The following is a 16,567-nucleotide window of genomic DNA, read 5'->3' on the forward strand; positions in this document are numbered from 1 at the left end:
GAGAGAGGGAGCACATATGATGTCAATTGAAGCGCAAGCCAAAGAGCGACCAAATTCAAAAGCTAAAGAAAGAGAATTGACTAAATTAAATAAATCGAGCCGAACTACCTACGATATAAAGTCGAATATGTGCCAAAGATGAACTACATCCAAACTACTATTACCACATACTGCATACATGCTTCAATCAGCAATCAAACGAACAGTCAATCAATCAACCAAGCAATCGTGCCTAGAGAGTGCCTTTTAAAACAGTACAACTGAAATATAGCTGCCATACTCACAAATGTAAGCAGAGCAAGTCCAAGTCCACTAGTAGCAAACACAAATACCACAACATACCACCACAATTTTCAATCAATCAAGCAGAACAACAAACAACACTAACTACTACTACTAGTACAATAATTACTACGACATGCAACCAAGAGAACCAAAACTAAAACCAACACCACAGCTAAAGCCAAAGCCTACATTCAATCCGGAAAGTTCGTTGAAAGCCGAAAGTGACCGACTTGCTGTTTCATTTTGTCATGCACCTCAATCATTCCATGCTCTCTTCAACAAGCAGTTGTTTTATTGCTTCCGTTGTTGTTGTTATTGTTGTTGTTGTTGTTATGCACTGCCTAAGGGAACACACACAATTTCACCAATGTGGCAAAAACACTGATCCCATTGATTTCCCCCACTGTCTATTTCACTCTCTCCCTCTCTCTCTCTCTCTCTCTCTCTATTGATAACAAATGGGTAGATTTCATTGAATTCTAAGAGTACCTACATTTTTTTGGAACCTTTAATCCATAAAGTTTTTTTGCAATCTACATAATACTTACCACATATGTAGCTCTAAATATCGGTACAATGTGAACCATTTTAGGAAAACAGGATGTCGGCATATTGGGACATCTTGGGGATATCCCCAGCCCCAAACAAAGATCATTTACAGGGACGAGGTATTATGTATAAACCAATTGCAAAAAAATACAACACTAAAACCAGTTTTTTAATACATTTCATTAGGGCTAGAAGCAGAATATCCTAATACGAATACATTTTATGCATTCGAATTTGACTAGTTTATGTTCATTAAAGTACAAATTAATTTGAGAAATTATGGGTGAATTCGAAAGATGTTTAAAATATCTAAGAATATTACTATACACCATGGCACCCGCAGATTATTACTTGTTGGTATGAGGTTTATATCTATGGAATCTAAATTGTACATGTAATTAATCATTTTAGTCGTTTCACCTGCACGCTAACGTAATCGTATCATAATTTTTTCTTTCTATAGCTCTTCCCCTTTCTTTGCACTTTTTCTGTGTATGTACTCGCATATGTATGTGTTTATGTGTATCATTGTGCTAATTGAATCTAGATACACATATATGTATGTAAATATAAATAACCCATAATACTCGGCACAATCCACACACCTCGCTTGATCTTTGTCTTGCTAACCGCACACCTGAGCCAACGGCTTACTAATACGTAGACATTTCGTTTTCAGGAATCGCACCACACAACATTATCGCCATCGCGCCTCTCCGGATTGCAACACAGTCGCCTCCTTCGACAGTTCCACCTCAGGCTCTCGCAACGGCCTGAACAGGTTTGTGATAGTCTCGCCATGTTGATACTGATCCTAATGTCCTTCGCGCAATCTTTCAGATACTATCGCCAGGCCTGGGAGAATTTGCACGAGTCCGCCTCCAAGAACAGCTCACACAACGCGCTGCGCCGCAAGGAGACGCTCGATCCGCCCAGCATGACCCGCTCACGCGACAATCTGCGTGACAACATGCAGCGTTCGCGGGAGAACTTGGACAGGTGAGTCCTTGACCAGCCAAATGTTGGCTCGATCCCACTAATTCCACTGGTGCTGACGCTTGCAGATGTGGTCGCGACAACTATGGGATGCGCGACAACTCAGAGATGGTTGTCTCCGATGTGTGCTTGAAGGGGGAAAAGAAGCGCCATCACCATCACCATCATAAAAGCAGCTCCCGAAATGGAGATTACCGCGATCGTGACCAATCCGCCGGACGACGCGAACACCACAGGCATAGCAACGGCGGCGGTGGTGGAAATGGTGGCGGCGGCCCCCACTATTGACCAACCATGGTCATCACCATCAACGTGGAGCAATGAAAGGAGCAGAAGGAGCCTTAAGCGGACATTGAACGTTTAATCATAAAGCGATCGTGAAGCAAGCATGGACCGAGTGCACAACAAACTTTTTTTTTATTTTTACTTTTAAACGTTTTTTTCTTCAATTTCAAGGCAGCCGCATCGAGCCGCGTGTTTTTATTTCTAAGTTGATAGCAAAAAATGTTAGAAAAGGTTTTAGTTCAAGTCGTTAACCATTTATATACGAATACGAATTTTGATTTTTTTTTTTTCATAATCGCTATATGGCTATATGGTACTTGTATGTATGTACATATGTATGCACATACCTGTATGTACGTATACATGTACATATAAAGGTGTCATCCACTTCGGCGCCACTCCCCGACTTTCGTGTAGGCTTCTTATACTTGTGTACATGTAAATGTATACTTATATTATATACATATTTATTGGCTAGCTTCTTTAAAGTTCTTAGTTAAAATTTTCATCAGTAAGTTGTAGAAAGCAAGAAGGAGAAGAGGCATCACTTGGCGCTTGAAAAGAGGCATGGTTGGCTTATTCTTAAATCCCATTAGTTATACATACACATACGAGTTGTAGGCAAAAAGAGCAGAGCAAAGTAAAGCATCACCAACACAATAAACACCACTAGGAACAACCTTACCGACCGCTACCGCGACCGCTCGTAAACCGACCCAACAGCGGCTGATACCAAACTATGAGCCACTTGGTTTGGCTAATTGCGGCACATACAAGTACACGTAGTACACGTGCCTTTGTATGAAAAGCCAGAAGCCAAATCGACCTGCGCATAGTAGTATTATATGTATAGACGCATAGTTACAAACAATTACTTACATATATACTTATAGTACATATGTATGTAAGTATGTATAAACACAGACAAAATAGTACGTATCATTGAATCCCGCAATCAGTAAACAGTTAACTGCAGACTGCAATGAGCATCGAATTGTTTATGGAATATTGTAGTCAGTGTGCCATCGCAGGCAACAGTTGTTGTAGACGAGGATGGGAGTTCAAAATTGATCTGCAGTAATTGATTGATTGCTGCAATATTCGCATATACTATAATGGACATTTTTATGCCTAGTTATTTTTAAATCCCTGTTGTATCTACATATTTCGATTTAACGTTACTACAATAGCAAAATGTGCATTATTTTTTGTACTTCGTGCATTATTTCCAATGTAAATAATAATAATTTATTTCTTAAATAAAAATTGTACTGTTTACAGTTTTACTCTTGAGAGTGTCAGACACGTTTTGCTTTTCTTTTTTGGCAGTTTTGTATTTAATTTTGACGATCTTCTATTGTTCAGCTTTTTCTTCCCAAGGCATTCTTGTGTGTACGTGTACTTGTACTTGTATTCTTGATCAACATGACAACATGAGCCGATTTATAAATGCCCGTCTATCTGCCCGTCTGTATAAGCTCAGAATATATTACAGCTAGAATAATCAAGCTTGGTATTAAGATTTTCCGAAGTCCGAGTAGGGAAAAGCTTATGTTTTTTACTGCCTAGACCTGCGTAAAGCTCCAATCGTAACTCTCTTAAAGGAGCCACACCTGGACCCGATCGTAGTTCCTACTCATGGAAATTCCAAAGTACACATTTTTACGTTTTCACATAAGACACTTAAATTAAGTGTCCCCAGCTCTTATAGTCTCTGAGATATAGGCGATTATATGAATGGAAAAATCGGAAAAACACCCATAGCGGGGAAGTGAAAGGAAAATCAAAAAAATTTAACCAACCAAATTAAATCAAACTTGCACAGCGTACACATATAAGGCATCTGTGTGCAAAATTTAAAGTCTCTAGCTCCTATAGTCTCTAAGATCTAAGTCTTCATACGGACAGACGGACAGACAGACATACATAGATCGACTCGTCTTGTCATGCTGATAAAGAATATATATACTTTGTGAGGTCTGCTACTCCTCTTCCTGTCTGTTAAATTTTTCACATCCCGCAAACCTAATATATTCCAATGAGCGCGAATCACATTGGCAAGATTGCAGAGATGATTTCCATATTTTCATTGCCCCAAAAGAAAAAATTAACAAAAAAATAAACCTCATCCAGCTGCTTAGATCAATAGAAAACTTTTGGTTATATTCCTGGTGGTCATATTCCGCAACACATACACAACTTTCGCTGCACTATTCATAGAAACAACTTTCGCATAACCACCGTTAACAGATTTAAAACTGATTTCCAATCTACGGCTATGGCGACCTCATCCACCTCCGAAAACTATTAACCTTCCAGCGCTACTTTTAGAATACTATGCTAATAGAATCTGGAATCTTTTCAATTGAAAACAGCAACTTTTTTGTCGACAAACTATCAAAAACACTCACTCTGGAGTGAAATTGTTTCGCTAATAACTTTTCTTATAATTGACCGATTTGGATGAAATTTAAAATAAAAGTATATATGTAGTTACTTATGTATATGTCTGTGTGTAAATTGCGCGCGCATGTGGTTTCTATAGCTTTTCAAATTTGTCTTCTCATGCTGATCAAGTATACATATGCATATGTAAGTATTTTATGGAGTCGGAGAAGCTTCCTTCTGCCTGTTACATTTCCCACAAATTTTGACACAAACTTAATATACTCGTACTCTTATACTTTTTGGCTACAGAGTACAAAAAAATGGCAACTCTACCAAAGTCCCACTAACAACATATACCATATTCCCACGTCCTGGCCACTTCTTTCAAACCACAAACTTATTTTCGCCCCAAACTCAGATGCCATATCCTGCAACACACTAGGATTACTTGCCAGAGGATAACGAAGTTAGTAGCACGGAAAACGGAGAGTCAAGCTGAACGTCCAAATGAGTTAGACGTGAAAGGTAGAGGTACCCCTGTCATAGATGTCACAGATGTGGACCCTGAGCGTGCTCCATGTAAGGCGATGAAAATTTAAAGTAATCTATTAATTTAATTTTAAATGAAAGTCACCTTCAATTCCTGATGAACACCGAGATAATGAAACTATCGCAGCCTTCATTTTTTTTCATTTATCTTTGTTTTAACTATAAGTGCGAAACTAAGGTCGCCATAACTTTTCAGTTCCTTGTAGACCAACAAGGCCATTCATTTTGTCTAGATGCACAACTGATTACGCTGTGCACAATCGTTTTCGGGTCATTTGCGGTCTAATTACAATGATCTTTCACATTTTCTTTCGGCAGAACTCTCTCTCTCTATTCTATAAAATGTATCCTTCATAGGTATCTCCGCGGAAATCTCTGACCACTTACTTCTGTGAGTCGGGCATAGCTTGCCAGACTGGCTTTCAAATTTTCCCCCATCGGGTTGGAGATTTTACTCCTTTTACTCTACTTACAAGTAATTAGCTGTTAAGTTGAATTACTTTTCCTTCTCTACTTACTATTTTTTTTAGCCTGTTAGGTCAATAATGTCTCTGACCACATATGCCTGTGATTCGGGGCATAGCTGACCAAATGGCTAATAAAATTCCCCCAACGGGTCGGAGGCATTAATAGACGTTATTGTATAGTTTTTTCTTAGGCTTTCTTATCTGTTAAGTTGAAATTATAACGTTGTATTATTAAATATCTTTATTTTATTTTATAATATTATATATTATTGTTGATTTACTAAATAAATAAATAAATGATAATCTTTATGCAGTCAAAAGGATCCTTACTGAAATGTTAGCGCCACACAGCTTTGGAAATTCGTCAATTCATTGTCATGATGTTATTTGTGTCGTCTTTTACCTATTTAAGGACACCTTTCAAAGTTTGGCCAATATTGGAGCACGAAAATTAGGATATGAACCGTGCAAGAAATATGCCTCTCAAGAAATTATGAACGAACAGAAACCATAATGAACAAAGATACTAACCATGACTGCCTGTTTCAATTACGATCGCTTGATCAAGAATTTTAAATTTAAAATTTTAAATTAAAATTCTGCCGATGAGCAGACTTGCTCCATCAAAAGCATACATTTTATGAAGAGATACAACCCAAGTATACCCCATAAATGATTATGGGTGTATCCGGGTTCTTCTACAAATTTGAATCACTGGCAAGGGAAATGTAGCCTCACCATATGAGCCAGGTTCTTGCTTCAGCATCAAATTACTCTGGGAGATTAACTAGAGGAATACCGCAACATGAAGATTTTCTACTGTATTTCGACAATTATTTCACGTCAATTCCTTTGTTGAAAACACCTTGCAGACAATGGATCTTAACGTTGATTTAATTGACAGTATTATCGGTAGACACAAGTTCTCGTTGGCAAATTAGAGTTTTATTTCCACCTATTGGACTTAACCATGAGTATTAGGTAACTTCTTTACCAACGAGCTCATGCATCACCTGGCAAAATTCTATCCTCAGCAAAATTCAGACTTGATGTAGCAGAAATGCCTTCAAAAATTGAAACTATTGCGAAGGTAGGAATGCAACATATACAAAACGAAACAAGTAAAAAAGCTAAAGTCGGGTGTCCCGACTTTGAAATACTCTGTACATATCCTGTCATAGTCTAGGTGCCCACTAAGAATGGATTTTGGAAAACTCGAGCTCCAAAGGGGGAAAACAGGCTCCAACGTTTGTATGAAAAATCTACAGTTTTCATCTGATTAACTTAGTTTGTATACTCTCAGAACAATTCCAAGAAAAACTGTATACTTGGTATTTTAAAATTTTTTTTGGGGCCTAAAATATGGGAGTTTTCCTGTAAAAAAATGTTGGGGCACAAAAGCAAACCGCGTCAACAGCCCACAGTCCACACGGTAAAAGCTAGGGTGCTGAAATTTGGGCTCAAGTATCCTATCATGATGTAGATGCGCACTAAGAAGGGATTTTGGAAAATTCGAGCTCCAAAGGGGGGAAAACGAGCTCCAAAGTTTGTTTGAAAAATCCGCATTTTTTAGCAGATCGACATAAAACTGAAACTGGTTTCTGAAATCAATTAAAGAATACAAACAAAACTGCATACTCGGTTTTTTAAATTTTTTGTTGGAGCTTGAATTATTGGGGTTTTAATATTTATTCACTATTTCAAATGAAAATTTTGTGTTATAAATTTAGGCCGATCGATTTAAAATTTGGGTAATGTAATCTACGTAACTAAATCTACAACTTTGCATTCAACACGGCCCAACACGAACTTTTTATATATTAAATATAAAAATTTAAAAAAAGAAAAATATATATATATGTACATAAACATTACAAATTTTTATTCAGAAAGATTATCTTATCAATATTTGAGCTAAGAAGCCGAGTACGTCGCTCATTTAAAATATGTCCAGAAGTGGAAAAAACTCGTTCGCTTGTTGCAGAGCTGACAGGGATATTGAGTATATGCCTTGATAATTGCCTTAGCATTTTAAATTTTGTTGATTTTTTCCAGAATGTTAGCACACAAATTCCTGGATCAACAACACTACTTATATAATCATCTATTTCAATATCCATTCTTGACCTGTCCAATTTAATTTTTTTTTTTAATTATTAGTGTCCAAAAATTCTGAAAAGTCGTGTTGACTATTGGGTGCTTCGTTTTCTTATTTAAGTGTTAAATCGTTATTTAAGCTATCATTTATTTCAGCTAGCATCGATTTTAGTGTCAGAATGACGTGCCCCTTTTTATCGGGACTTAAAAAGTTCATTTCCTTAAAAGGTGGATTCAAAAATAGCCCCAATAAATGAACTGTGGTTGGTTCAAAACGTTTTTTTTAAAGAATTTAAGGTTCGATTCTTTAGTTTTGTTATAACAGCAGAATCGACAACGCCCCAGTCGCAGTGGTTCTTCAGCTTTTCAGACCACAACGCAAATATAACAATTGTTGATTCTTTTTCAGAACTAAGCTTCTCTGAGCATTCTTTAAATGGTTTGAGAAAATTGAATAAGTCATGCATCAGGTCAAAGTCAATCCCTGAAATACGTTTTAATTCATTTTTTTCCAGTAACAAATGCTGGATTTCTAATTTAACATCATAAATGCTATTTAGCATAATATAGATTGAATTCCATCTTGTGCTTACTTCCTGTTTTAAAGTTTTGCTCAGCTTGCAATTAAGCTCTGAATGTTTAAAATATTTTACCAATTTTTTAACTAAATTAAGATTGTGACAAGAAAGCCTTTTGTGGTGGCTAAATGCGGAAACAACATTTGAACCATTGTCTGTTATTATGACACTACTCTTAAGACTGTTTCGTAGCTCATATTCATCAAGTATAGAATTGACTTGTTCCAAAATATTAGATCCTGTTTTAGAAAGTACAAATTCTTTTACACTTAACATAGCAACTTTAAGTTCAAACAAATCTGTAATATAGTGGGCACTAAGACATATGAAAGTCCGCTGTGTATACATATCTGTCCAAAGGTCGGTGGTAAATGCCAACTGCTGCTTAGCGAGGTCAATCTTAAGCTTAGCCCTTATATTATCATATGTCACAGACAAAACTTTTGTTGATAATGAATTGTCTAAAAATGTATTTAGCTTGTGTTCTAAAATATGGGCAAACGCTAAAAGTAATCGAATTATCGATATATTTTGATTATTTACCCAACATTCGTTTTTTTATTACTTTAGTTGTTCATTTTATTTCGTGCTATGTTCGTGTTCTTTCGTGTTTCCTCGCGCGTGTTTTGTCGTGCCTTTTTGGCTCAACACGAACACGCACGGCCACGCACGAAATCGGAATTTACAACACGAACACGCGGGCCCACGCGTGGCACGAAGTGCCACGACAAAAAACACGGCCCGTGCCCAACTCTACTACATACACACACATGCAAGCAGCTGTTCGTGTAGTTGCGTGCAAACGATTGAAATAGCCAAAGCAAAATGTGAGACACTAATGTGTGAATGTCCATACATATGTGCACATCTATGTACATATGTACATATGTATCTACATATGCACTGACAGAGCAAGAAATGTTAATTAATTGAAAATTATATAACATTTTTAAAAGTAATTTTTTCTTTGTTTAGTGCATTTGGCATTAGGGTTTTCATTAATAACTTTATGCAGCAACAACAAATATCAAATAGTTGGGGACATCACATACACACACTCACACACAACAAGCAACAGTTCTTGTCTATGTGTGCGGTTCTCTACGGATGCCTGTATGCCTGTGTATGAATATAGCATGTACATATGTACATTCGTATTAATGTATACATTGGGCAATCGAACACAGTTGTTTGATTGTAAAAAAATAATGCTCTAAAAACAACAACAACTGCAAGTCATTGGCTCGCTCTTCTTCTTTCGTTTTGACCATTTAATGTTAATTGCAAAGGCAAAACGCGAAAAGTTTACAGTTACCGTCGCTAGGCGCTAGACTGCGTAAGCGATAGTAAAGCAGAAACCGAATAACGGAGCTACGCATATTCTGCTTCGCATTGCGGGCAGATGTATGTATGTATATGATTTGTTCTTATTGATCTCAATAAATAAATAGATTTTATTATTTAAATATTCTGCTTATTGCATTCAAACTTCGATATTTTGATGGTATCGGTGCCAGTGGTTTTTGATCGTGGCTCATCGCTGCACGGCATTGACACGAGTGCCGTGTTTCATATTCCGAGTTTGTGCGTGAATTTAAAATTAGGATATACCCTTATAATTATTCCCCTTTTTTGCACATAGTCTATCTTAAAACGTTGCGTTATCTCTATATATAAAACAGTTTGTCCTGACTAATTGGTGATCAACGCACAGCCGAAACGGTAAAAGATGAAATTTGGACTCACGTATCCTTTCATAGTATCCATCATAGTGTAGGAGCACACTAAGAAAGGCTTTTGGAAAATTCTAGCTCCAAAGGGGGGAAAACGAGCTTTAAAAAATATTAGTTATAGTGGTCATGTTCGTTTAACGAAATAGTTTGGCAAGAACAAAAATGTAACTACTGAACAATTTTTTCAAGAACAGAAAATGTTCATTTAAATACCTTAAATGCCTTCCTACTGGTAACTTATAAGGTGAAAACATATGGGTAGGTTATGCACACACAAAATAAATACAATTTGAAACATTATATTGAGCCGGGCTAAGACGGACAATACCTGCTAGTTGCACATATACAAAGCAATTGCGCCTATGTGAGTGTATTTATGTTTATGCTCGTATATTCGTGTCTGTGTAAGCATGTTCGCAGTCAACCAAAGCACCAGCATCAACAACAGCCGCGGGCAGCGCTGCAGCAGCAAATATATTTATGGCTATAACTTCTTGTTAAATCGGTCTATCATAGTGAAACTTGGCATACGGACACATAATAACTAACTGGGGGTATTTGAATTTGAGTTCGAAATTCCAAGAATTACGGGAGTTAGAAAAAATCGCAATTTTCATGGGAGAGGGGGGAGGGAGGGAAATTCCAAAATATACATTTTCTGCGTATTCACACAAGGCATCTTGGACTAAAATTTGGTGTGCCTAGGTCTTATAGTCTCCGAGATATAGGCGATTATACGAATGGAAAATCGGGAAAACCCCCATAGGGGGGAAGTGGGTGGGGGGGGGGGGGAAATAAAAAAAATAAAACAAACTCGTATAGAATACACACATAACGCATCTTTGTGCAAAATTTGGTGTCTCTATCTCTTATAGTCTCTGAGATCCAGGTGTTCATACGGACGGACAGACAGATAGGGCTAGATCGACTCGTCTTGTCACGCTGATCAAGAATATACAGTGAAACCAACAATTATTCGTACACTCTTTACTTTTGACTTTAAAGGCCTATATCTTCGCTGTTATTTATAATACACAACAATTTTTAATTTCAAATGAACACTTAATATTTATATTTTATATTTTAAAAACAATAACAAACAATTTCATAATTGGTAATGGAAAAAACTTAATCTAATCAAAATAAGGCAGGTTTTTACGTCCATAAATTATTCGTACACTTTGTGCCTTATCATGTTTTCTCATCGCATGTAACTGTAATTGGCAATTCTTTTTAAGGAATTTCGTTACCGTCGCCAGCATTCAGCATGTACATTAGTTTTCATTCATTCTTCTTTGATTTTTAATTAGTGTTGAGACGAATTTTGATTGATATAGACGCAATGGGGCGAGGAAAGGATATTTCACTTGATATGCGCAAACATATTCTTAAATTGTATACAGAAAATTATTCTCTTCGCGCCATTGGCAAATTAATCGACAGATCACACTCTTCTGTACAAAGTATAATACAGAAGTACGGAAACACAGGGAGTTTGGGTGCAAATCATAAACAAGCTGGGAGACCAAAAATTCTAACACAGCGTGATGAGCGAAATATAGTAGCTGCTGTTGTCCAAAACCCAAAAATAACCACTTCAGAACTATCCAAAAATATTGAACAGTGTAGCAACAAACAAGTGTGCCACCAAACCATACGCAATTGCCTATACAGTGCTGGTTATCATGGAAGGATTGCACGGCGAAAGCCATTCATTTCGGCGGTTAATAAAAAAAAGAGGCTGGAATTCGCCAAACTGTATTTAAATGAACCAGATTCGTTTTGGGAAAACGTTATCTTTAGTGATGAGTCCAAATACAACATTTTTGGGCACGACGGCCCTCCCAAAAGCTGGCGAAAAGCGAATGAAGCCATGAAAGAGAAAAACATTATTCCCACCGTCAAGCATGGTGGAGGAAATGTAATGGTTTGGGGATGTATAGCTGCATCTGGACCTGGAAACATGGTGTTCATAGATGAAAAAATGGACAAGCACATTTATAAAAGTATTTTGGAAAGAAATTTACATCCAAGTGCCACAAAGCTCGGGCTCGATTCCAAAAATTCTTCTTCCAACAAGACAATGACCCAAAACATTCATCATATTTGGTACAAGAGTGGCTGATATATCACTGCAAGCAGCTTAAATCTCCACCCCAATCACCAGATTTAAATCCCATAGAGCATATATGGGAATTGCTTGAGAGGAGGATACGGAAGCACAATATAACATCCAAGGAATCCTTGAAAGCCGCATTAGTTTCTGAGTGGCAAAAAATTTAACCAAGAGAGACCAATAATTTGGTGAAGAGCATGCACCGGCGCTTACTAGCCGTTATTAAGGCCAAAGGCGGGCCTACAAAATATTAAAATTTAAATAAGATGTAAATTTAAGAAAAATAATTTGAAAACAATTAAGTGTACGAATAATTTATGGACGTAAAAACCTGCCTTATTTTGATTAGATTAAGTTTTTTCCATTACCGATTATGAAATTGTTTGTTATTGTTTTTAAAATATAAAATATAAATATTAAGTGTTCATTTGAAATTAAAAATTGTTGTGTATTATAAATAACAGCGAAGATATAGGCCTTTAAAGTCAAAAGTAAAGAGTGTACGAATAATTGTTGGTTTCACTGTATATACTTTGTGGGGTCTGCCACGCCTCCTTCTGCCTGTTACATTTTTCAGCTCCCGCAAACCTAATATACTCTTGTACATTTCATGTACAGAGTATAAAAATTCTTTGCATTTGATTTTCGTCATTGCTATTGCCACCAATACATATGGCATCGATATTGTGGTACTGGGCAAAACGCTGTCTTCCGGAAATTTTAATTCGCCAAAGTAAAAAACATCGAACATCGGAAATAAAACATCGATGTTTAAACAAATTTTCGGCTAAAGAAAATATGTAAGCCTTGAATTCGTCTTTCACTATGAAAGCCTGTCAGCTTGCTCGCAACGCAAGCAATTCGGCTTCAGCTTCGTTTCAGCGCACACTATGTATGTACATATGTATGTATGTACCCTAAAGCGCACATGCTCACGCAATGATGTAAATGTTCCAAATAAATATTATTCCTTCCTTGAACGAAAATTTTTTATTACAATTTCTTCTTTTTTTAATTTTATAAATTTGTTTAACTATTCTAGGCATACATAGGTACAGGGTATTTCAAAGCCGGGGCTTTTGAAGTTGTTTTGTAAGTGTATTAGCGAGCAAATCCCTGTATACCTAATTCTGTTTTTACACGGTACGTTGGTTTCTAAAAAAGTCGTGTACAAAAAAGCCGTGTACAAACAGACATTGATCATATGCAAAATGAATTGTGCTAAATGGAATAAAGTCGTGTAACCATATACATATGTATGTATAAAATTTTCAGTTTTCAAACCGTGTTAAACCAAAACTGTCTAAAACAAGACCGTGTAAAAACAGAATTAGGTGTACTTGTAATAACTCTCCGTTCGCTCGTGAAATCTTTTTGTAGCCAGGCTTTAAATTCTTAACTTTTTAGCAAAGCACTCCGGCACTTTTCTTGTTATTCATTTTGCTTGATTTTATTCTCAAATTTACAAATTACATTAGGATAATGATGTTAGTTTTATTTAAACTAGTGGTGGGATTGGCAAATATCGATAACAAAAAATAATGATAAGGATGCCACATTTCCACATTTTAAACAAGAATTACCGCTGCCAGCAATTTTTAGTTTTCCCGCAATTGCATATACAAAACAGCTAGATTTGACGGGAAAAATTCAAACTGGCATCACTAGTTGTGCATTGTGACTTTAACTGCTGCCTCGTGTAAGATTGTTGCTATTTGGTGTTGCTGAGCGGTTAAAATGATATTAAATGTTTGATCGTGTTTACTCGTACGTATTTTTTGTGTATTTTTGAATCAACACATGGCTTGATTAGTGCTTATTGTAAAAAACTAAAATGTTACACTCTTTAATCGAACAGGAGCGCCAAAAGTTAATCGTATCTATGTATTTGCGATAACAACAACCTTGCCAGATATGTAAAGACAGTTGTTACAGTGCTGCCACCATCAGCTTTTTAGCAGTGATACCACCACAGCTGTTGTCATCAGTCAGCTGTTGAGGAGTGTTGCCATATCAACCGCCGCCATGTTTGTGGCAACTGTCAAACTGACGTTGAGTTTCTACGCCTCTCTTTCGCTCTTTCTTCTTCGAGCGTTCGCCTTACAAGATGGTGCGTTAACAATTAATTTGAGTACAAGCATAAACGAAATCAATAAATTTTTGTGCCATCCGTGCGAATTTTAAATTATAAATTTAATTATTTAAACGAGAAAATTCACATGAATTTATTGCAATGTTACTATTCGGCCTAATACATGCTGCAATTTATTTTCACGCGGCAGAACTTAGGCAGCAAGAATAGTTTAATGACATCGCGACATACATAGTGCAAACAACAAAAATATAGTGATTCTAACATAATTATGTTTACAGACGAAGGGTACCTCGAGCTTTGGTAAACGTCATAATAAGACGCACACGCTGTGCCGTCGTTGTGGACGCTCCTCTTACCACATTCAGAAGTCAACATGCGCCCAGTGCGGCTATCCAGCTGCCAAGTTGCGTTCATGTAAGTTATCGACGATACAAATTTCATGCTCTTTATGCAGCAATTTCTGAATCATCCACTTTTGTATTTGCTTGCAGACAACTGGTCTGTGAAAGCCAAGAGGAGGAAGACCACTGGCACCGGCCGCATGCGTTACCTGAAGGTTGTGCGCCGCCGTTTCCGCAACGGCTTCCGTGAGGGCACCCAAGCCAAACCCAAGAAAACGGTTCAGGCTGGCAAATAAAACGCTGCTTAAAACTGGATCCACAACAGCCCACAACACATGAAATCATAGCTTAACCCCATGTTTTAAAGCTTCGACTTTCTAAAACTTCTGCAGTGGGCGGGAGCCAATAAATTACATTTTTTTTGAATAAGTGAAGTTTGGTTGTGCTTTTTTAAATTATGTTTAGCAAATTGACGCTGTGAACGAATTGCAAAGTTAGAGGCCACAACAAACTATTAGTGCTCGACCAATGTGTCGATTTTGTTACATTTTTTTTCTTCATTTTTTTTTCTTGTGAAAACCAATTTTCGTAACAATGCACGTGGGTCATTACATCAAGTATGTATTTATGTTGTGTCCTAATAAATAAACTCTGTGAAAACGCCGGAATCTAAGTATGAGCAAAAACGAACAAGCGGGACAAATATATGGTTATACTTTGTACCTAAAAGGTGCAAGGGTATATTAAGTTTGTGCAAAGTGAGAAATGTAAAAGGCAGAAGAAGGCGTGACTAACACCATAACATGGGTATTATTGATTAGCGTGAGTAGATTAATCCCTGCCTGTTTGTATGAACCTAGATCTCTTTATAGCAGCTAGAGACATCAAAGTTGCCGCACATATGGCTTAAAAGTGTACGTACGGACAAGTGTATTTTCCTCATTCCCCTCTTTCCTTGCTGTTAGCGATTTTCATCACAACACACAAATTTGGCAATTGCATCAAGTTATTACTTCTGTGTACATACTTACTATGTCAAGAGTAAGTCTTTATACTCAAATGTTGCATTGAATAGTTTTTATTCAATTAATTGAAACTAAATTTTAAAAATATTTTGTAACTTCAGTGTTGTAGGAACGTTTACTGGGTATTTGAGAGTTAGGCCCGCTCAAATGTAGCATTCCTTTCATCTTGCTATTACGTTGTTCATTACTACAGTAGTTCTTTGCATTTAGTACACACAACAATACATGAGGTTAGAGCGTACTTGTTTGGCTATAACTTCCTGTTTAATCGGCCTATTATTATGAAATTTGGCATACAGACTCATCACCAATTGTAAACATTTACCTTCGAAGTTCGAACAATTACGAGAGTTATGGGAAATCGCTAATTACGGTGAAGAGAGGGAGGGAGGAATATTACAAAATACACATTTTCTGCATATTTATGTACATATGTAAGACTAAAATTTGTGTCCCTAGATTTTAAAGTCTCAGAGATCCAGGTGTTCATACGGACAGACAGACATAGATCGACTCGTCTAGTCATGCTGATCAACGATATATATATATATATACTTTGTAGGGTCTGCCACGCCTCCTTCTGCCTGTTACAGTTTTCAGTTCGCGCAAACCTAATATTCTCTTGTACATTTCATGTACAGAGTATACAAATTTAAAGATAAAATCAAGTTGGGACTAGGAGAGTCTACATAACAAATTTTGTTAATGTACGCTCAGCCGTTTCCGAAATACAAGCCTTCATCCAGACAGACGGACGGGTTTCAATCGATTTTCCTCGGCATACTGGTTATGAATATACAAATATATCGGAAATGCTTCTTCCTGTCTGTTATACACTTTGCACAAACCGAATAACCAAGTTAAAGCCATAAGTGTATGTAATCTCTGCCCGCAGCTGTTGTTGCTGCTGCTTAGCACAGACACAAGAGACCCATACAAACACGCATAGACTCACATTTTGTGAGAGTGGGTACAGGGTATTTAAGAATGGAGCCCTCTTGACTCTAGCATTCCTTTCTCGTTATTATTTGTTAGTAATAGCTAATTTCGTTAGTGATTCGCT

The 16,567-nt window shown here is 36.9% G+C and overlaps 2 protein-coding genes across 3 annotated transcripts in view; both read left to right on the forward strand.

Moving 5' to 3' along the window:
- Nucleotides 1-3,340, forward strand: part of LOC115629867 — a 39,663-nt gene extending 36,323 nt beyond the window's left edge. For both annotated transcript variants that reach the window (XM_030526459.1, XM_030526458.1), the window contains 3 exons: nt 1,514-1,615; nt 1,675-1,833; nt 1,899-3,340. In XM_030526459.1, coding sequence (XP_030382319.1) covers nt 1,514-1,615; nt 1,675-1,833; nt 1,899-2,118 — 481 coding nt within the window. In that variant the 3' untranslated portion in view covers nt 2,119-3,340. The remainder of the gene's footprint in view (nt 1-1,513; nt 1,616-1,674; nt 1,834-1,898) is intronic.
- A 10,767-nt stretch (nt 3,341-14,107) lies between these two features.
- LOC115629870 (probable 60S ribosomal protein L37-A) lies at nt 14,108-14,913 on the forward strand. The gene is made up of 3 exons (XM_030526465.1): nt 14,108-14,153; nt 14,417-14,552; nt 14,630-14,913. The coding sequence occupies exons 1-3, from the start codon at nt 14,151-14,153 to the stop codon at nt 14,773-14,775; spliced, it is 285 nt and encodes a 94-aa protein (XP_030382325.1). The 5' UTR covers nt 14,108-14,150; the 3' UTR covers nt 14,776-14,913.
- The last annotated feature ends 1,654 nt before the right edge of the window (nt 14,914-16,567 follow it).

The sequence above is a fragment of the Scaptodrosophila lebanonensis genome, unplaced genomic scaffold, assembly GCF_003285725.1.
Source record: "Scaptodrosophila lebanonensis strain 11010-0011.00,11010-0021.00 unplaced genomic scaffold, SlebRS2 tig00000168-arrow-arrow-pilon, whole genome shotgun sequence".
In the NCBI taxonomy this organism is placed as follows: domain Eukaryota; kingdom Metazoa; phylum Arthropoda; class Insecta; order Diptera; family Drosophilidae; genus Scaptodrosophila; species Scaptodrosophila lebanonensis.

Coding starts and splice junctions, on each gene's coding strand:
- LOC115629870 (XM_030526465.1), top strand. Junction 14,553..14,629: donor AGCTGCCAAGTTGCGTTCAT/GTAAGTTATCGA, acceptor ATTTGCTTGCAG/ACAACTGGTCTGTGAAAGCC.